At 44.5% G+C, this 23,129-nt stretch overlaps 1 protein-coding gene across 1 annotated transcript in view; it reads left to right on the top strand.

The window, feature by feature from the left end:
- The first annotated feature begins 6,350 nt into the window (after window positions 1–6,350).
- LOC126252525 (protein yellow-like) overlaps window positions 6,351–23,129 on the top strand; it is a 43,145-nt gene continuing 26,366 nt past the window's right edge. The window contains exons 1-3 of the mRNA XM_049953421.1: window positions 6,351–6,666; window positions 15,236–15,435; window positions 19,198–19,377. Of these exons, the coding sequence (XP_049809378.1) occupies window positions 6,351–6,666; window positions 15,236–15,435; window positions 19,198–19,377 (696 nt within the window). The remainder of the gene's footprint in view (window positions 6,667–15,235; window positions 15,436–19,197; window positions 19,378–23,129) is intronic.

The raw sequence follows: 23,129 nt of genomic DNA, 5'->3' as shown, positions 1-23,129 counted from the left end.
ACCACATTAATGCAATAAATGCTGAAAATAATGTCCGTCAACCTCAATGCATTTGGCAATACGTGTAAGGACATTCCTTTCAACAGCGAGTAGTTCGCCTTTCGTAATGTTCGCACATGCATTGACAATGCGCTGACGCATGTTTTCAGGCGTTGTCGGTGGATCACGACAGCAAATACCCTTCAACTGTCCCCACAGAAAGAAATCCGGAGACGTCAGATCCGGTGAACGTGCGGGCCATGGTATGGTGCTTCGACGACCAATCCACCTGTCATGAAATATGCTATTCAGTATCGATTCAACCGCACGCGAGCTATGTGCCGGACATCCATCATGTTGGAAGTACATCGCCATTCTGTCATGCAGTGAAACATCTTGTAGTAACATCGGTAGAATATTACGTAGGAAATCAGCATACATTGCACCGTTTAGATTGCCATCGATAAAATGGGGGCCAATTATCCTTCCTCACATAGTACCACACCAAGGTCGCTGATGTTCCACTTGTCGAAGCCATCGTGGATTTTCCGTTGCCCAATAGTACATATTATGCCGGTTTACGTTATCGCTGTTGGTGAATGACCCTTCGTCGCTAGATAGAACGCGTGCAAAAAATCTGCCCAGCGGCAGAAGTGTACACGACGTTCAAAGTCGTCGCCATGCAATTCCTGGTGCATAGAAGTATGGTACGGGTGCAACCGATGTTGATGTAGCATTCTCAACACCGACGTTTTTGAGATTCCCGATTCTCACGCAATTTGTCTGCTGCTGATGTGTGGATTAGCCTCGACAGTAGCTAAAACACCTGCTTGGGCATCATCATTTGTTGTAGGTCGTGGTTGACGTTTCACACGTGGCTGAACACTTCCTGTTTCCTTAAATAACGTAACTATCCGGCGAATGGTCCGGACACTTGGATGATGTCTTCCAGGATACCGAGCAGCACACATAGCGCACGCCCGTTGGGTATCTCGATCACAATAGCCATACATCAACACGATATCGACCTTTTCAGCAATTGGTTAACGGTCCATTTTAACATGGGTAATATATCACGAAGCAAATACCGTCCGTACTGGCGGAACGTCACGTGATACCACATTTGTGACTATTACAGCGCCATCTATCACAAAGCGAAAAAAGTGGTCCAACTAAAACATTCATATTTCTTTAGGTACTACACGAATATGTAATAAAAATGGGGTTCCTATCTAAAAAAAACGCAGTTGATATCCGTTTGACCTATGGCAGCGCCATCTAGCTGGCCAACCATAGTGCCACCTGGTTTCCCCCTTCAAGCTAGACGAGATTCGTTCTTTGTAGTTTTTTCGTTTGACGCTTATTTCGTGAAATTTTGGCCCAGTCACTATCAATGGACCGCCCTGTATAGACCGCATGGTGCAGATCTGGTTTTGTAAGCACGAGGACGAATTGTCGCATATTCCCTGATCATCGCAGTCACTAGATCTCAATTTTATTCAGAATTTTTGTTCTATTTTAGGAGACAAGGACGCACGATTCCTCACCACTCCTAATGTGGTCCTTGCCTCTCCCAACCTTCTTGGGCGCATCACCGCTGATGTCCTTGACATCATTGGCAGTGACCATGCTCCTGTTCTCGTCACTATCTCTTATGGTCGCCATCCCCACAACGCTCCTCGCCCCGACGTCCCTCCTAAACTTGTCCATGATTACTCCCGTGCCAACTGGGATGCCTACCGGGACTCCATTCACACCCAGGTTGACGGCCACGCCCTTACCCTCCAATCTCCTGATGATATCTCTCGCACTGCTGCCTTCCTGCACCAGACCTTGTCTGACGACGTCGCCACCCATATCCCCACCAATGCCATCCACCCTCACCGCCCCGCCCTGCCTCCACAGGCTGTCCTTCTCCTTCGAGAGTCGCGCCGCCTCTACCGCTCTTTTCTCCGCACTCGTGACCGGGATACACTTACCCGCCACCGGCCAGTACAACGACACATCCGCAACCTGCTTACTGTGAAGAAACGCCGTGCCTGGCGCCAGACATCTACACAACTCAACACCACGCTCCCCATAAACTCTTCCAAGTATTGGTCTGCTTTCCACCGCCTTACTGGGACCCGCCCCACCCCACAGTACCCTCAGTAAGGCCAACCACTTTGCCTCTCACCTCTCTGATGTTTTCTCCATCCCACATGATCCCCACTTTGATTATTCCCTCTTTCCTGACGTCATGGACCGTACAAATACCTCTGTTCCTCCCCTTGGACCTAGCTTCCAGTACTTGGGCCATACACCACCATCTGAACTTAACACTCCCATCACTACACAGGACATCAGCCTCACACTCCGCACTAAACGCAACACTGCTCCCGGCCACGACTGCATTACATACCGCCACGTTACACACTGCCCTCCCTCCTTCCTTTCAGTCCTTGCCACCCTCTACAATGTCATCCTTGCCACTGGCTTCTAACGCGACCTGTGGAAAACCTCCTGTATCTTGATGTTCTCCAAACCCAACAAGCCTCCATCTGATGCCTCTTCCTATCGTCCTATCTGTCTCACATCGGTGTTCAGCAAGCTCTTGGAATCCATCCTTTGCCGGCGCATCCATCACCACCTCCGCCAAAACCACCTCCTCCCCAACACCCAGTGTGGCTTTCAACCTTCCTTCTCTGCTGATGACCAACTCCTCCGCCTCACTCATCTCCTCTTCCTCCAGCTTAACTCCCGTCACTCCGCCATTTTTGTCTCCCTTGACCTCGAAAAGGCCTACGACCGTGTCTGGCATCCCGGTCTCCTGTTTAAACTCCAAACCTATGCCCTTCCTCTCCCACCGCCCCTCCTATGTTACCATCCATAATGCCAATTCCCACACCTTCTACCCCTCTGCAGGTGTGCCCCAGGGCTCTGTCCTCTCCCCTCTCTACCTCCTGTACACGGCAGATATGCCCCAACCGCCTCCCCCTCCAGTGCACCTCTTGCAATATGTTGATGACACTGCATTCCTCGCCCTCGCTCCTACCCTCCAACTGTCCCAACGCCTTCTCCAGAATCACCTTGACCTTTTTGCTGCATGGTGTAACCAGTGGCTCCTGAAAATCAATCCTTCCAAGACCCAGGCGATCATCGTAGGTCGTACCACTCGCTCCTTCCGGCTCCTGGATTTCTCCCTTACTGTCTGCGCCTGTCCTGTCCGCCTCACCCCTACCCTCACCTACCTTGGCCTCACCATTGACCGTCACCTCACCTGGACCCCTCATCTCCGCTCCATCCAATCCAACGCCAACAACCGCCTCCGACTCCTCAAACTCCTCTCTGACCGGACATGGGGGTTGCACCCCTCTACCATCCTCCACACCTACAAATACTTAATCCGTCCCATCCTCTGTTATGCCAGTCCCGCCTGGATATCTGCCCCCCCCCCAAATTCTATAAGTCCCTCCAGATCCTTGAGCGTCATGCACTCCGCCTCGCCTTCCGTATACGCCTCCCGTACCCCATGGGGATCCTCTATGATCTCATTCCTTTCCCCCATCTGCTCCTATTCCTCGAACATATCCGCATCCTCTACATCTCCCACCGCCTTGAACCCCCTCACCTCCTGGTTGCTCCTCTCCTCTCCTATCCCCGCCCCCTGCCATGTCTTCACTGTTGTGTCCCCCCTACTCTCCATCTCTACACCCTACATCTCCTTTCCCAAGGTGGCTTCCATCAACTCCCCCTCCCAGATGATGCCATCTCTCCCTCCATTTATCCCTCCTATCCACTCTGATCCTCACTCCCCCTCCTTTCCTCTGTCCTTTTCCTGGGCTCCCTCTCCCCCCCTTCCTTTTTCTTCCCCACCTCCCTGCTCTTTGCCCCCTTCCTTCCCCAGAGTACATTTCCCTCCTCTGCCTACTCTCATTCCCTCTCGCGTCTGCCCTTCTCCCCCTTTATTAGTCCTCTCCCTCCTTCGTTTTTTTTCCTTCCTCCCTCCTTGTTCTTCCCCCTCCTCCTGGTCCCCCTCCCCCATCTGCCTTTGGCTCGGGAGTGTCATCTTTGAGCCGCCACTTTCGTGCAGTGTTTTACAGTGAGTGTTCTACAGTGCGTGTTTTACAGTGAGTGTTCCGTGTTGTGTTTTTTTGGGAAGTGTTCCGAACGGCCATCATACTGTCGCTGGGTGTGCCTTTTATCTCTTGCGAACAGAAACCAGACTGTCGCCGTGTTTTTTTAATTGTGTATGTACTATGTTACTTGTCTGATTCCTGTGTCTTTTATTAACGTTGCCAACCCCTTTTGCTTTCTGTTTTAACTTTCCGCATTTTTCCGACATTTTTTACTTGACGTCACCGTTTTAACGCCTGTTTTTCTTGTTTCTTTTCTTCTTCCGTTCTTTAAAATAAAAGTCTGTAGGCTGTAGAGCAGCGTACTAAGCTGCTGCCAGCCCGCCCCCCTTCGGGGGGAATTGAAAATCAATAAAGGAAAAAAAAAAACACGATTCTTGTGCACTTCCATCATCATTACATGAAGCTGCCGCTCTTTTACAGGAATGGTGGTATAGAACCCAATAGAACCTATCTTTATCTATTTCGAGACTGCTGTAAGCTCTCTGAATGGCAAAGGTTTTCCTACACCACATGAGGCGTTACCATGTATTGTGTTTTGTTTTTAATACTCCCTTTTCTTGTCCAACCCCTGTGATTCATGATCATCATAACGCATTCACTTAATCTATGGTTATAACACAGTGATCAATTACCCTGTTAAAAATGAGTGCAAGATCGTATACCACAATTCTCGACGTTCTAAAACGTTCTTGCCGCATTCCACCGACAAATGCCGTTGGTTTGTGGGCCACACCATGCACATTCCGTCTTGTATTTGTGGCTTCTAGGCAACACTGCGACGGTTAAATCGATTTATTTATCTTGACGTATATGTTAACGATTGGCTGTTGTTGACTGAAAGAAAGTGAAAGATTTCCATAATCGCTCAAAATGATGCATGACAATTTTTGTACGAGTACATGGTAGGCTTTATTGTTCATTTGCCCCTATCATTATTTGCGCGTGATTATATACAGCCTATCAGTTGTATGTTCACAGCTGCTTGCCATATAGTACAACTAACTGGTTAACAGTGTCTGCCTACTTGAAAGAAAACAACTTCATGTCCGTATTTACCAAACATCTTGCTTCTCACTTATTTCCAATGAAGATATAACTGTAGAAGTTGTGTGGATTTTGAGTCTGTGGATACTAAAAGTACAGCTGCCGTTCTGTCTACTATAGCATATTTTAATTAAACATTTGTGTTTCCTATGGCCGTCTACACTTTGCAGCTGGAGGTTGTTTACTTGTTTTTTTCCCGAGAGAACTACTTAATTACGGAGATACTGTAGTGCTCTTATTAAGTACTAATACAGTCATTGTTTGTGCCCCAAGGGCGTGGAGTTTGTTCTTCTATCATTAGAGTTACGATTATTGTTATTGTTATGGTTAGGCTGAATACTGAGCTACAGATTTTTGTATTTGTATAAATGAGAGAGATAGTGGCGAAACAAAAGTTATTGTTGTCATAAACCATAGTTTTCATTTACATCGCCAACAACTTTTCCAGCTGGAAACGATGGGACGCAACTGGAAGATGGCTGAAACAATCACACCGGCTATAGCTCGGAAAGTTTTTTGCAGCTAAGTCTGAAAATCTAATCGTTTAATTTTTATTTACATTTTATACTCTGCCACTAGCACATTCAGCTATCAGCCAAACTAGGTTAGCATCTCATACGTCAGTATATGAGATTATATACTTGAAAACTGCCTGGATCAACGTTAAGAGTGAGTGTTTAACACGAAGTATCTTGGCGCCATGTAACTGACCTCACTTTTTCTATAGAACACTCGCAGTTTGTAATACGGACACCTTTCACAAAAAAAGAAGTAAAGTAGAAGAAAGGAAAATAACCTACACAGCAGGAGTGAAATGCTAGAAATCGTGCATCTGCACATGACAGAATTCAGCACATGACACACAGCTTGAATTAAGTGATATTTGTAGTCACAATAGCATTTAAATACGCCCTATTACTTTTATAGAACGATTGAAAACTAACCAGAAAATTTGAAAAGGAATTTTGTTACGGCTATAAATGTGGACCACTGTAAAAGCGACTATAATGTTATGTGTTAGTTAAAATGGCATGTTATTACGATCCAATAAACTCAAATAAAATACTTATTTTCCGAACAGGACATTGTACATCAATGTAAAGGTTATGTCGATTTCAGCAAAGAGTTCACCACATAATGTGATGCTAATGTACTGACGCTGTTCTTCTTGCCACGCAACGTGGACGCAGAGCTGTGAACGGGGAGAGGATGGCACGTGGTCTGTTGCTCGCTGGACTGCTGCTGGTGCTACTGGCAGCCTCTGGAGGTCACCGGAGCCCTTCAAAAGCCGCGAGCCGGGGAAACCACTACAAGCCCGCGTTGAAAACCAAACCTGGCGGCCTACGGACACCAAAGCTGGTGAACAGCAGGGCGGCAAAACAGGCCAGACTTAGCGATCCAGAACTTGTGACAGTCAAATCGACGAACGAGGTCACATTCGACTTCGATGATGATGAGCTGGAACAACAACTACTGGACAACGGTGGCTACATCCCCAAATCTGCTGAGCCGTTCCAAGTAATAGGTCAGTTTTATACAAATATACACTGCAAAAAATAAAAACTACGCACCCACGAAGTCTTTTTAAAGTTAATTGAAATTAAACTAAGTCATGTGATAGAATTATGTAATAAAAACAGACTATTTTAGGCAGATGTTTTACAGTTCGGTGTGTCTCACTTGTTACATAATTAAACACAGAATCCCTTTCAGACGGAAGTTGAAGGTAGTATTCTGGTCTGCAGACAATAATAGGGGTGGGTGATGGTATCGTGGGGTAAAATGTCTCAAACACTTAGCATAACCTAATACGATTCACCATTTAGCTTACCGTGACAATCCAAGCAGACCGCGAAATTTGCTCCTCAAAAAAGTTACGTATTTGGCAACGGCCTTCCCGCAGTGGTAATACCGGTTCCCGTCAGATCACCTACGTTAAGCGCTGTCGGGCTGGGCTAGCACTTGGATGGGTGAGCATCCGTTCTGCCGAGCGCTGTTGGCAAGCGGGGTGCTCTCAGCCCTTGTGAGCAAACTGAGGAGCTACTTGATTGAGAAGTAATGGCTCTGAGCACTATGGGACTCAACTGCTGAGGTCATAAGTCCCCTAGAACTTAGAACTACTTAAACCTAACTAACCTAGGGACAACACACACATCCGTGCCCGAGGCAGGTTTCGAACCTGCGACCGTAGCGGTCGCGCGGTTCCAGATTGTAGCGCCAGAACCGCTCGGACACCAGCGGCCGGCTGATTGAGAAGTAGCAGCTCCGGTCTCGTAAACTGACATACGGTCGGGAGAGCGTTGTGCTGACCACATGCCCCTCCGCATCCAGAGAAGCCTTTGGGTGAGGATGACACGGCGGCAGGTCGGTACCGTTGGGCCTTCCAAGGCCTGTTCGGATGGAGTTCAGTTTTTAGTTGCATAATTATTTCACGGAAAGGATCCAACAATCTAAGGCAGCTGCCGTGCAGAATATCGAAGACATTATTTTACTTCAGTCATGTACTTAAACTGGCATGGTACACATTGCCTTCTCGTCGAAGGAATGACAGTAGTACGATCCAAAAACGTGAAATATATAAGCGATCGTTTTCCTCTTGCTCGCTTCCGTCCCAGCAACGAGCAAGAGTGCAGCTGATGGACCCACACCGGGCATCCTGGGATTGTTCTCTTGTGTACTTTCTATGAGCTAAGACACTTAGAAGAACAACCTATTTATCGTTACAGCATGCATCCAAGCAAAAACAACTCTCGTTAGTCAAGGCAACATCGTCCCACCCTATGTACCCAAAATTTATTAGATAACCGAGGAAACGTTCGCGACCTTTTCCTTGAAACACGAGGAAATTTAGCCAGGCGCAGGCACATGCGATAGTGTAGCTTTTGTCTGCAGACAACTTCTAGCCATCCGCGTTAACGTTCAGAGGCTACCTGTCTTCGGGTATCTTGAGTACATGCTGTACTATTCCACCATCCACAATATGGTTCAAAGTGGCTCTGAGCACTATGGGACTCAACTGCTGAGGTCATAAGTCCCCTAGAACTTAGAACTACTTAAACCTAACTAACCTAAGAACATCACATACATCCATGGCCGAGGCAGGATTCGAAACTGCGACCGTAGGAGCAGCGCAGTCCCGGAGTGAAGCGCCTAGTACCGCTCGGCCACAGCGGCCGGCTCCAAAATGTGATCAATGAAAGTAAAGTTACGCTACCGGAGTACTGTAACCAACGAGAGCAACATGACGTCAATCTAGCGATATATAAACCAAACAGTGTAAGGTGGCTGGTGGAGAATAGATGATTTACTTACCCTTTTCCGTAATTCGAAAGTACATAGTTTCTTTCCCAAAGGTCCACCTTCATACGTTTATCAACGCTGATAATGATGAACACACAAACGCATTATGATTGAAATTTTTTGACCTGAATGATGGTATGGAATTCAACATAAAATTGAACATTATTAATGAGGTCATACTCTTAGTAAATCAGGACTGAAAAATGTAGCTGATGAAAAGAATATTCTGCATGTTCATGCTTATTCAGCTGCAGACTCCACATAGTAAACCAAAATTTTGAAAATGTTAAATCAGTGTACCTCCTTGTGGACTGTGATTGACTACAAATGACCGTAATTATCCAATAGAAATTCCGAAACTTATTTCACTCTTTTCTCACAGATATCATAAGCGAAATTTTCCGGAAAAGCATAAGAAAGCATTCGAAATAGGTTTCTTGTCTGTACGTGTCTTTTATTAATAACCCCATGCCATATTTTGTGGGGTAAATAGAGCTAGAGAAGAAAATAAAAGCTTCACAAATCTGACTACAGGTTTGCTAATCGTACCCAGCAGACCGTCGAGTCATCCTGCAGCCAATGGCGTCACATGGATGCGGTGTACGGAAGGTCAGCGCAATGTTTTTACGTCTATTGTCGGATTAGCAAACTTGATGCTGTTATTACTCGGTCAAATAGGTTCTAAATTGGCATCTCGAAGCTGAAATCGCTGACAGTACCTGGAATCGAACCCGGGTACTCATGACAGCTGCGATCTATACTGATCGCTCACCCACCGAGGCGGACGTAAACAGAGGTGCTACTAAAATTAAAGTGCGCATGAGTGAAAGGTCATATATATACAACGACGGGAACGTATGAAAAATGAAGCAGAACAGTCCCAAGTGAGTTAATAAATGGAAAGTATATGTCATGTCTGAAATTTGACTTAAATTACAGGAAGAGTGACATCAGTTCGATAGAAAGTGGGAGCTTTAGAAGTTGGCGTATTCTAGTTAACGCACAACAGGTGTGGAACTACGGGAATGTGGAAACAAATTCCCGTGAAATCTTCGACATAGTCTCTTCGTAGGTCAGAAGTGCATTTTCCAAAGGGGCCGTGTACTCGAGCAGCAGAGTACATCGGGGCCTCTCTGAGAATCAACGACGACAAGTCCGCCAGAATCGAATAAAGATTTTGCTCGTCCATCCTTTTGACAAGAGGTCTTGGGGACGACGGCTGTTAACTATTGTGAAAAAATGAAATGCATAAGCCATCCTTACGACATTATTTATTTTGCAGCTACCAGTATCGGCGTTACAATGCACCATCTCCAGGCTATAGTTGATGCTGCAAGGGTTGACACCATCCCTATATATACCGCATCAGTGGCCGACATAACTGGTTATGCAGAATACCTGAAAACGTTAGTGTCAGCACTCCAGTGATAGTGGCGTCAGTGTATATATTGTCGGAAGAACTCTATATACTCTTTTCTGAAGTTGCTACAGACAGATTGCCAAACAGTCCGAGTAAAGGTAAGCGTCAAAGGTGATTTAGATATGGCATTAGGATGTTTTTATAGACCGCCTCTGTCAGGAGCTGTAGTGACAGAGCGTTTCAGAGAGAACTTGGAGACTATCACGAATAAGTTTCCTGATCACACTATAGTAATAAAGGGAGACTTCATTTTGCCACCTATAAAATGGGAGGATCATGCAATTAAAACTGGTATCTGAGTAAATGATTCGTGTAAGACTGTTTTGAATGTCTTGTTTGCAAATTATTTCTATCAGATAGTTAACGAATTGGCAAGCGAGGATTATGTCTTAAATCACCTGGTAACTTGCACCTCGACCTAGTAAGTAACAGACCAGAACTATAGAAATCGGTTAACGTCGAGGAGTCAATCAGGTATCATCGGCTGTGGTGGTGTCAAAGACCACGGGTATAACGAAGAAAGTTAGAATATGACAGGAAAATAGTTTTGGTTAGCGAATATGCCTTAGACAAGTATATGATATGCAAGGTTGTGAGGGATGGAAAGGATCCAGCATGGTTCACTAACTGTGTTTGAACGCTGCAGAGAAAGCTGAGGGAAGTCGCTCCGATCTAAGCTCAGTGAAAGTCTTGTAAACAACTACAACCTGTTTGAAGCGGAAATTAGCGTGTGGATAGCGAGTCAAAAATGGCTCTGAGCACTATGGGACTCAACTGCTGAGGTCATTAGTCCCCTAGAACTTAGAAGTAGTTAAACCTAACTAACCTAAGGACATCACAAACATCCATGCCCGAGGCAGGATTCGAACCTGCGACCGTAGCGGCCTCGCGGTTCCAGACTGCAGCGCCTTTAACCACACGGCCACTTCGGCCGGCCGATAGCGAGTCGAGAAGCAATATACAAATTCCAAAGAAAATTTTTGCCAAGCAATCTGGGTAAAACATGGTAAGAAAGTGAGGTCTTATGTAAGGTCAGTAAGCGAATAGATATCATCTATTCAGTCGCTAAGGGGGCTTCTTCTCAACGAAGTAGAAACTAAATTCCGTTTTCTGATATTGTCTTTCTGCGGAAGACTGTAATACAGTTCCTCCTGTTAGTCATCGCTACACTGAGAAAACCGATCATGGAATTGAAAATCAATTAAAATTGCCCAACGGTGAAAAGGCAACAGAACCCAATGAGATACCTGTGAGGCTTACAGAGATTACGCGGAAGAATCTCTCCCTCCTAGCAGCAATTTGCCATAATTTGCTGGAGCGATTGGAAAAAAGAGCAGGTATTTACCCTTTTCAAGGACGGTTGTCGGAAAAATGCGCATAATTATAAGCCTGAGCCCCTAATTTCAATTTGTTGTTCAGTTATTGAATGTATCTTAAAGTTACTAAGTATGACGTTTAGGAAAACGAAAATCTCGTCTATAAAAGTAAACGTGGATTTCGCAAACAGTGAGCTTGCGAAACTCACTGCTCTCTGGTACCTCATCAGATCCAAAGCGTTGTAGCCAAAGACGGTCAAGTTGATGCCGTGTTCAGTGGCACTGGATGCAGTTCCTGACTGTCGTTTAATGGGCAAAGTATGAGCTTACTCAGTATCGGACCGGATAAGTGATTGGATTCTGCAGTTTCTTGCAGGCAGCATACAACACGTCGTTTTCTTCAGGGGACAAATCTGCAAAAGTAAAGGCAATTTCGGGAGTACCCAAAGGGAGTCTTACAGGGCCAATACCATTTACAGTTAATATTAACTTTGGAACCACCGAGCGAATTTTTCGAAACACATAACCCAACGTGGTGTTGCCCGCGAGAACAGTAATGAAGCGTCGTAGTTACACTTTACATTACTTTTTAAAAATATTTCCACTTACGAACAAGTAGGGTGGATAAAGGAAGTCAGGGAAGACGTGTAAAACAAAACAGAGAATTTAAAGAAATTGGAAAACATACAAATAAGTTTTCTGCCAATGGGAAACTCAAAAAGATCGCCAGAATATGACCGAAGTGGTGCAATGAGGACGTAATGGAGAAGAAGAAGGAAGGTGATCATTTATCATCGTACTTCATAGCAAAAAAGGGAGTGATTAACATAAAGGAGAAACTAAACGGTTTATTCATAGCCAGATTAAAGTACTAAAAGCCTAGGGTTTATTTAGCCTAGTAGTTAAAAGAAAATTTACCATCCATTGCTGCAAACAAAAAAAAATCGCTTCAACTGTATATAACTCCGTCCGAACAGGCATCGAAAGGTCCAGCGGCACCGACTGACCGCCATGGAATCCTCAGCCGATAGGCGTCACTGGATTCGAATATGGAAGGACATGTGGACAACACACCCATCTCCGGTCGTTGTCAGTTTACGTGACAAGAGTAGCTCCTCAACTGGCTCCACAAGGGCTGACTGCGCCCCGCTTATCAACAGCGCTCAGCAGAGCCGAACGGTCACCCACACAAGTGCTACCCAAAAATGGTGCAAATGGCTCTGAGGTCATCAGTCCCCTAGTACTTAGAACTACTTAAACTTAAGTAACCTAAGGACATCACACACATCCATGCCCGAGGCACGATTCGAACCTGCGACCGTAGGAGCAACGCAGTTCCGGACTGAAGTGCCTAGAACCGCTCGGCCACCTCGCCCGGCCAAGTGCTAGCCAAGCCCGACAGCACCTAACTTCAGCGATCTGACGGGAACCGTAGTTACAGCAAACACGACACGGCAAGGGAGCGTTTACAGTTGTGAATCTTAAAAGATTAACCCATGTAATTCAGCTGACCACGCTATACTACAAAGGCACGCGCAAGCGTCTGCTGGAAGCTATTACACTCGTGACACCTTTAACCACCGGACACACTTCCAAGCGTGAAGCTCGGTTCCAGAGAAACATTCTCAACCAGCCAGTGATTCAACTGGTCACTTTACAAACATTCGTTACACTCAGATTTGTCCGAAGCGCAGCATGGCTAACCGTTTTCAGTCGCTGGAATTGGTCCCATCAGGCAGCGTACACAGTGGTATCAACACGCACGAGGCCACCACTCCACAGCTCCACGGACCTCCTCGGCGAAAGACGATCCTAGCCACCCAAGGCAGCAGCAGCAGCCGGCTGACTACGGGCCGATCTCCACGCCCGGCCCTGGCCCACCGCACTCCAAAGCCCTTCCCGCGACCGCCGTCCGCACGCGTCTCTCCGTTAGCGCCGCAACCCCGACCTCTCGCTGCCAGTTTCTCTGCTCGACCTCTCGAAACTCTCGCAGAGATCTTCTTGATGAATAAAAGCGTTCCCTCGCATTCAGCACCGTGTTTCAGCCTCCTCTACGAAAAACGCAACACATCTGCAACCAGGCTTCCCTTTGCAAAGACGTACCCTGGACACACACCTTCCCAGTATCGATATTGCGGACCAAAAGACTATCTGGGTTAATGATCTCATTTACGTCTCATGGCCCATCAAAACGAGGAGCTAATGTTTCGGCAATGGGGAGCCTTGGCAGGACCGTCCAGCGTAAAATTACAGATGAAGACTACCCCCCCCCCTCCCCGGGGGGTTAGATTTAAACTCCCATTGTCCTTACTTCTAAAAGCGCATCTGCCTCTGCTGAGCAGCACCAATGCTTCGCAGTGCCCTCTTCCAGTTTTCCTGAATCAGGTCAGGTGTCCCATTTTCAGGAAGCAATCCATTAGCAGACAACAGGTTGGCTAAAGGTGAGTTAAGACAGTGGCCGAACATAAAAGCAACAGGCATGGTGTTAAGGGTCTCTTGATGGGTGGAATTAATCACCAAGTTCAAACACAGGACGAACAGTCCCACCGGTGGCGTGATCGGGAAGAAGTGCAGCCTTGAAGTTTCGGTTAACACTCTCGTGAGAAGGGCTACACCATACACATTCCGTCTTGTGTTTGTAGCTTCTGGGCAACACTGTGACGGTTAAATCGATTTATTTCTAATGGCGGATACCTTAACGATTGGCTGTTGTTGACTGAAAGAAAGCTAAAGATTTCTGTAATCGCTGAAAATGATGTATGACAGTTTTTATACGAGTACATGGTAGCCTTTTTGTTCATTGGTCTCTATCATCATTTGCGCCTCATTATACACAGCCCATCAGTTGTATGTTCACAGCTGTTGGCCCTATCATATAACTAACTAACTGGTTAACAGTGTCTGCCTACTGGCAAGAATACAACTTCATGTCTGTACTTACCAAACATCTTCCTCCTCACTAGTGGCTTCAAAAGTGGATGTTGAATTATGACCAGTGAAGATATAACTGTAGAAGTTGTGTGGATTTTGATTCTGTGGGCACTAAAGTATAGCTGCCGTTCTGTCTGCTATAGCACATATTACATAAACTTTTGTGTTTCCTATGGCCGTCTAACTTTCCAATTGGTCTCCACCGTACTTCAAAGCCCTTCTCGCGATTGCCGTCCGCAGGTCTCTCTCCCTTCAGCCCCAACCCCGACCTCTCGCGGCCAGTTTCTCTACTCGAACTCCCTGAATTCTCCCAAAGATCTTCTTGTCGAACGACACTGTCCCATTTCAATGAGCGCCGTGGCTCAAGTAACCCACATTAAGTATGTGGACGCACTGAAAAGCAATGCCTCCGCAATTCATGTGAATCGCTTAAAGCTTTTCCAATGAAACAAACTTTACTAACATTCGACGTCTCTGTCCTTCATGTATCCGTGTTTATTTCTCAACATAGTCATACATTTCTTCCAACGAGAGACGAGTTTGTTGATACTGTAGATCGTTAACTGGGCACGAGCTACGGAGATGCACAACATGTGCCATTAACATGCTCTACGAGACACACTGTGCATCATGGAGAAGTGTATTGTTGAAATTTAGAGACCATCGGGTAACATATTTCTCTTTGACACAAACGTCTCGCGAAATAATCACGACGAGAAAACCAGAAATAATATGCAACACAGCATTGTATCAACTGTCATTCTTTTCGGGCGCTACTCATGAGTGGAGCCGGAAACGGTGCCAAATATAGTGATACCAGACGTACCAACTGGCACACACAACAATGTGACTTGCGGAGCACAAACGTGGATGATGGAGACACAGAGAAGTGGGTAGGCTTAAACAGTAGGTATTGTGAGGCCTAAATTATGGACTGGTTAGATATTTAGTTGAAAAGCAAACAAGATAATAGCAAAAAAACAGAATTGTGTATGTCATGCGATTCACAACATTTCAATAAAAAACATTTCAGAAAACTGCATTACTACATGTCTCTTTACGCCCTTAATAATATGATGCACTGAGTCTTTAACAAAACAAAAACAATACCTTATCTCGTGTTTCAGAGGACGTCAGTAGCCGCAATCGCCTGTTCGTGACCACGCCAATGATGAGGAGTGGTATCCCTGCTTCCCTTAGCACAATTCAATACGACGGGCCCTCTGGCTTGTCTCTCAAGCCTTACCCAAGCCTGGACAGGCACCGCACTACAGAGGAAACCATCACAGACTGCACGGAACAGCTCGTGTCCGTCTCTCCAATCACGGTGCGTACAAGAACTTAACTCACTGTACGGGTTATCAGAACATACGCAAGTTACCTGCAAATTGACGTAATTATTTAAGTATTACTTGCTCCCGTGGTCTAGTCGTAGACTCTATGATTAGTAATCAAAACGTCCTCAGTCCTAGGTTTAAAACCCACTTATGTTTTGATTAACAATCAACTTTGGCCACCAAAGACTTCCGGCATAAGAAGTAATTCTGCCAGCGGCCTTGTCAATGAGAGCAGAGTAGCGGACAGAGGTGCAGGATACTCCCTCGTCCTTGGGGAGGGAAACTGCCCGTAAAGGCGGAAGACTCGGAAATGAACAACGGTATGAGGATGCAGAAGGCAAGCAAGGGCGACGTGACCATGAAAAAGAGATTGAATAACCAACGCGTTATGAGTTGGGGCGTGGAATTTCGGAAGCTTGAACGTGATATGAAGCTATAAGATCCGAAAAGAGAAATGCAAAGCCTCAATCTAGATATAGTAGAGGTCAGTGAATTGAATGGAAAGAAGTCATGGATTTCTGGTCAGATGAGTATAAGGTATCATCAACAGCAGCAGAAAATGGTTTAACGGGAGAAGGATTCCTTATGAATAGGAAGGTAGGGCAGAGATTGTCTTATTGCGAACAATTCATTGGCAGGGTTCTTCTTATCTGAATCGACAGCAAAACAACACCGACAACGATGGTTCATGTATACATGACGACGTCGCAAGCTCAAGACGAAGAGAGAGAGAAAGTAAATGACGATAGTGAAAGGGTAATGCAGTAAATAAAAGAAAACGATGTCATGGGGGACTGGAATTCAATTATAGGAGAAGGAGTAGTAAAAAAATGTTACTGGAGAATATGGGCTTAGGACAAGCAATGAAAGAGGAGAAAGATAAATTGAGTTCTGTAATAAATTTCAGTTAGTAATGGCGAGCACTCTGTCCAAGAATCACAAGAGGAGGAGGCATACTTGGAATCGCCGGATTACATCTTGATTCCTAAATCACATACTGGATTGTTAGGTTTACCCAGGAGCAGATATAGCCTCAGATCACAATGTAGTAGTGATGAAGAGTACGCTATAGATTAAGAGGTAAGTCAGGAAGAATCAATAAACAAAGGAGTTGGATACGAGAGTACTAAGGAATGACGAGATACGTTTTAAACGCTCTAAGGATATAGATACTGCAATGAGGAATAGCTCAGTAGGCAGTACAGTTGAAGAGGAATGGACATCTTTTAAAACGGCAATCACAGAAGTTGGAAAGAAGGCAACTGCGAAAAAACCATGGGTAAGAGAAGAAATACTTCAGCTGATCGATGAAAGAAGGAAGTACAAAAATGTTCGGGAGAAATTCAGGGATACAGAATTACAAGTCACTGAAGAATGAAATAAATAGGAAGTGCAGGGAAGCTAAGATGAAATGGCTGCATGAAAATTGTGAAGACATCGAAAAAGAAATGATTTAATCACTGACTCAGCATGTAGGAAAGTCAAAATAACCTTTGGTGAAATTAAAAGCAAGAGTGGTAAAATTAAGAGCGTAACAGGGATTGCACAGTTAACGCAGAGGAGAAAGAGTGGATAGGTGGAAAGAGTATATAGAAGGCCCCTATGAGCGGGGAGATTTGTCACATGTGGTAGAAGAAGAAACAGGGGTCGATTTAGAAGAGATAGGGGATCCAGTATTAGAATCTGAATTTAAGACACCTTTGGAGACTTGACAGTTAATAAGGCAGAAGGGATAGGTAACATTCCTCAGAATTTTTAAATCACTGGAGGAAGTGGCAACAAAAGGATTATTTACGGTGGCGTATAGAATGTGTGAGTCTGAGGACATACCGTCTGGTTTTCGGCAAAACATGTGTGATTTTCGGCAAAACATTGTCCATACAATTCCGAAGACTGCACGAGCTGAAAATTGCCAGAATTATCGCACAATCATCTTAACAGCTCAGGCACGTTGCTGCCAAGAATAATGCACAGAAGAATGGGAAAGAAAACTGCAGTCATGTGAGATAATGATCAGTTTGGCTTCAGGAAACATAAAGGCAGGGAGAGGCACTTCCAAAGCTGCGCTCGATAAAGGAAGCACACTAAAGAAAAATCATGACGGCTTCATCGGACATGTCAACGATCTAAAATGGTGCAGAAATTTCGAAATTCTGAGAAAAATAGGGGTTTGCTATAGGGAGAGGCCGGTAATATACAATATACAAGAGGGAATAATAAGAGTGGACGGCCAAGAACGAAGTGCTTGTATTAAAAAGGGTATAAGACAGGGATATAGTCTTTCTCCCCTAGTGTTCAACCTGTACACCGAAGAACCGAAAATGGAAATAAAAGAAAGGTTCAGGAATTGAATTTACAATTCAGGGTGAACGGATATTAATGATACGATTCGATGATGACATTGCTATCCTGAGTGAAACTGAAGAATAATTACATAATCTCCAAATGGAATGAAGAGTCTGATGAGTACAGAATGTGGATTGAGGATGGATCGAAGAAAGAGAAGGGTAATGAGGAGTAGCAGAAATGGGAATAGTGAGAAACTTATCAGGATTGATGGTCATGAAGTAGGTGAAGTTAAGTAATTCACCTACCTAGGCAACAAAATAAGCAATGATGGACGGAGGAAGGAGGACATCAAAAGCAGACTAGAACTGGCATGAAGGGCATTCCTTGTCAAGGCAAGTCTACTAGTATCAAACATAGGCCTTAATTTGATAAAGCAATTCCTGAGACTGTACGTTTGAAGCACAGCATCGTAAGGTAGTGAAACACGGACTGTGGGAAAACCGGGACATGAGAGAATCGAAGTATTTGAGATGTGGTGCTGCAAACGGATGTTAAAAATTACGTGGACTCGTAAGGCAAGGAATGAGGAGCTTCTGCGCAGAATTGGAGAGGAAAGGATTATGTGGAAGACACTACCAAGGAGAACGGACCGGATGATAGGGCGTCTGTTAAAATATCAGTGAATTAGATGGAGGTGTAGACGGCAAAAACTGTAGAGGGAGAGAAAGGAATACGTCCATCTAATACTGGAATTTAGGTGATTGTGGACGGAGATTGCAAGTGGTGCCCTGAGGTGAAGACTGACGACTGAAAAAAAAAAAAACAAAGAAACAAATAACGTGGTTCATTTTCGAAGTTTAATTATAATAAAAACACCATTCACTCAAAACCAAAGACGCGCTTTCACCATGTCCCCATATTACATCTTAAATGCCATAGATGAAAGCCCTCGAGAAAATCCAGTATTTCTTGGCAACTGAAAAATAATTCCCTGTAGCACACGAACAACTGTTAACAAAAGTGCTATCATAGCGAGTATAAAACGAAATTTGTGGCTGTATTGGGATTTTTTGGAAGGGAGGACGTAGAATGTTACATTGGATGCAGATTCATCTAGAGACGCATAAGCAACTTCAAGGGTACCACAGGAAGTCTTGGGATCTCTTTTGTGTTCTGTGGGTTAAAAGATCAAGCGGGAGGACCATTATTATTGCTGATACGAATGAACGATAGAGCTTAGAGAAAACAGTTACGTTTTGGTTTCTCCCGTTCTTGAATCATTCGAGCGGTTTAGTGATGTTCCTGCAACTATGAATACGTCACTGCAGTTCTACCATTTATCTTCAATGCCTGTATATCGAGAGCACTCGTGAAGTGTTTTGAGTTGTTGTACCATGCCGATTGTAAGCTTGCTCGCATATAATATCAAAACGAAGATTATCGTCTTCTCCTGTTTCTTTCAGAAATCTTGGACGGACGATGACACACTTTACGCTCTCGACACCGGTGTGCTCGACATAACGACCAGCCCGCAACAAGTGTGTCCGCCGAAGATCGTCACCTTCGATCTCCGCACTGATGAGATCGTAAACGTTACACTAATTGACACTACAGCCTGCATCTCATTGTACGTCACGTTGTGGGTGAGTTCTTGGCCGTAGCCGTAATATTTATATATCTCTATAATACTTGCATGGTAGATTCCTGTATAATATCATATAGCTCTAATGACTTGTGGCTATGGTCAGTGAAAGTGTAGACCTACCGATAATATCACTAATGAAGTGTTGAAAGAATCAAGCATTATAGAAAAGAAGGTGAGGTCGAAGTTTCAATAGGTAATTGCGAAAGAAGAAAGGTTTTCAGACAAAAACTAAAGATAGGATACGTGAACGAGGAAATAGTGATGGGAAAACTGTAACAAATGTGTGATACTCGTACCAACTGATGGAGGTAGAAAGTGAAGACACTGCTGAACACACCAAAACTATTAGACAGGATTATGGAAAAATGAGTCTTATAAGGGTGGGCAAATTATGATGAAACGAAGTGGTTTCTCTCTTCTGATCAGTTGTGTTGCTGGTAGTTGTTGCATTGTACTCAAGTCACATACACATAGCCAATACATAACAGCCGTTCTACAAAAACCGTGTTACGGAACGATTCTAGGTTTCGCAATAAAATAAATGGTCTCTTGGGAGCTGCGTTTGTAAACGCTAAAACCCGTTGCTTTGAGTGCATTTTAGTGCATGCTGAAACACGGCCAGTTTTGGTATTTTATAACAATTACAAGCATAGGGAAAAATGATTAAAAGCAATAAAGCCATTAACGACCGCTGGTACAGGACAATGAAATCGATCCCGTGCGCCAAACTACATGAGTTTTCACCTTTATATGAGATTTATTTCTTAGTGTTTGAGATCTGTATATTATCAACAAGGAATCAAATAACAGGCCGAGGGTAATGTGTAGGAAAACGAATTATATCAATACGGCAAAAATATTCATCTAAAAGTAGGCCGAGCTGGCTTGAAGCCGGTAGTATTTATCGGGTTTAGATTTCTCCTGATCTTTTGACAATTATATTGTTACTAGTAGAGTTTCATAAAATGAGATTTATTCGAATATTTCACTATCTAGAAACCTATTAGGACTCTCAAAATACTGACATAGTTTAAGTGAGAGCATATATTGTACCATCTGAAGAGAGGCCAAATAACTTAATATCATTTCAACAATGAACGAAAGTCGAGGCTCAGTTCTGCTTTTTAGAATCTGTAGTTTTTATGCTAGACTATATTGAATTTTACGCTTATTAAATCAGATGTCTTCATTCAATCTGCATGGTATTATAGAACGCATTAGTTGTTTCATTGGACCGGCATTTATGTATAGCTGCACGCCGCACCTACTAGCCATTCATAAATATATGATACATTACGTTCTACTTACAAATGAATCCTTAGATAAGTGATCTGATTTTAATACGCCCTCATACAAAATTCTGCTAGCTCCTCCACATCTTACCACCACGGGTAGACTGTCAAAGCATGGTTATACACTGGCGGAAAGAAGTCGCAAGTTGTGCAACATAAACGAAAGTTGGTGGACGTGTTTCTACATCTGAAACATGACTATTGAAATTTCGCGCCAGTCGCATAGCAGCCCCACTACGAGGATGCGAATGTGGTTGTTTTAAATATAGGCTGTAACGGTTATGAGCGTTAGCTACCTTTGAGGTTGGAACAGGTAAGCTGGCGATAATCAAGAATGCGTCTAAGGCGACAAAGACGCCATTATCAGCACCTCATCGAGCTTGAACGAGATTCTGTGATAGTACTATGACAAGCTGGATGTCCCTTCTGCGATACTGCAGAAAGTCTTGGCAGCGATGTAGCCAGTGTACATGGCACAGCGGCTACGAGAGTGTACGGTCACAAGAAGACCGGACTATGGACGGCCACGTTGCGCTACCGTGGTGGAGGACCATCGTGTTGGGCATATGGCTCTGGCGCATCGTACTGCATCTGTAACAGCAGTTGGTTCCAGAGTGACATGAAGAACTGTTACAAATTGGTTACTTCGAGGACAGCTCCGAGCCTGACGCCCTGTGGCGTGCATTCCACTGACCCCAACCCACCACCATTGCGATTTCAGTGGTGTCAAGCGAGAGCTCATTGGAGGGTGGGGGTGGAGCTCCGTTGTGTTTCTGATGAAAGCTGGTTCTGCCTGAGTGCCAGTGATGGCCGTGTGTTGTTTGGAAGCAGGACAGTTGAGGGCCTGCAACCAACCTGTGTGCTGGACACACGGGGCCTATCCCTGGATTTATGGTCTGGGATGCGATTTCTTCTGACAGCATGAGCACTCTCGTGGTTATCCTGCGCAACTTGTCTGCAAATCTGTACGTCAATCTGATGACTCTACCTGTTGTGCTGCCATTATTGACCAGCATTCCAGGGAGGCTTCTCCACAGGATAACGCTCGCCCTCATAGTGCTCTTGTAAACCAACATGTTCTATTGAGTGTTGACATGTTGCCTTGGCCTGCTTGATCAGCAGCTCTGTCTGCAGTCGGGCACATATATGACATCAACGATTGACAGCTCCAGCCTTATCCTCAACCAGCATTAACCGTTCCAGCGCAGCAAGCATAGAACTGCATTCCACGAACTGACATCCGGCACCTATAGAACACAGTGCATGCACGTTCGCATGCTATTGTTCAACACCGGTTCGTAATGCACCAGCATTCCACATTTGCAAGAACAAGGAGACCGTAAGGCAGTCGGATTTTTCATTTTCATGGTATGTGAAATTCAGGACTCAAATATCAACTACCCAACCGAAGCAATTAGAGATAACTCTCAAAAATTATCGAAAAATTAGATTTCGAAGTTTTCCGACCAAAGATCACGGTTAACGTTGGGAGAGAAAGGCGATGGGGGAGAGCATTGGTTCTATATCCAGTAGAATCAAACAAATAAACAAAGGTGCACATATTCGGCAAGCAGTTCCGTGAAACATGAAACATATATAGGCGGAAAAATTAAATTTCTAATTATTTTTAAACTTAAACACTTTTGATTAACTATCTTTCATAAAAGATCGACATTTATTTGCGTTTGAACTGAAACGGCATTTTTGTGCACGATTTGCTGTTACAAGTGGCAGTCAAATGGAAACGAGGTGGATGGAAAAAATTAAGCAAATTGTTTATTATTTCAGAAGTAATCACCATAACTGTGAATATTTTTATGCTACTGTCAAAAAAACTTGTCATTGCGTTCCTGGAAAAATGTTTGCAGTAGACTACGGAACGAAGGTTGTGCTCAGGTGGGCCCCTTTCGATCCGAAGCATGTTTCTCCACGTCTCCAAATATATGGATCGGAACTGTATGGAAGTTGGGAACGAAACTTCTGTAGCGTACTCGAAACAACTATGGTAACGTTTGGTTGGTCCCACATGTTTCGCCTATGCTGCATAAGTATCGCTAGGAAGCCCTAACACATTCACCATACGGTCCTGATATCACACCAAGTTATTTTCATATTTGTGGAGTCCTGAAGAAGAGCGTTTGTGGCCGTCGATTTGCTTTGGACATAGAGGTGGACGCCCGGGTACAATCGTGATTCTGTAGACAACAGCGAACGTTTTTCCTTGAAAGCATTGACCTGCGTGTCTCAAATCGGGATCCGATCGTAAATGTATACACAGCTAAGGCGATTACTTTGGAAATAATAGACACTTTACCTACTTCTATCCATCTGTTTCGGCTTCATTTGACTGTCCTTTATAGGAATAGGAAGACGTGCATTTTTTATGAAAGTAACAGTTAGATGCGTTAATTAACATATAATTAAACTTCGCAGGTGTACCAACTGAATGAAAATAAAA

The sequence above is a fragment of the Schistocerca nitens genome, chromosome 4 (genome assembly GCF_023898315.1).
Source record: "Schistocerca nitens isolate TAMUIC-IGC-003100 chromosome 4, iqSchNite1.1, whole genome shotgun sequence".
In the NCBI taxonomy this organism is placed as follows: domain Eukaryota; kingdom Metazoa; phylum Arthropoda; class Insecta; order Orthoptera; family Acrididae; genus Schistocerca; species Schistocerca nitens.
The sequence above is the reverse complement of the archived record's forward strand: the minus strand, read 5'-3'. Positions and strand labels throughout refer to the sequence as shown.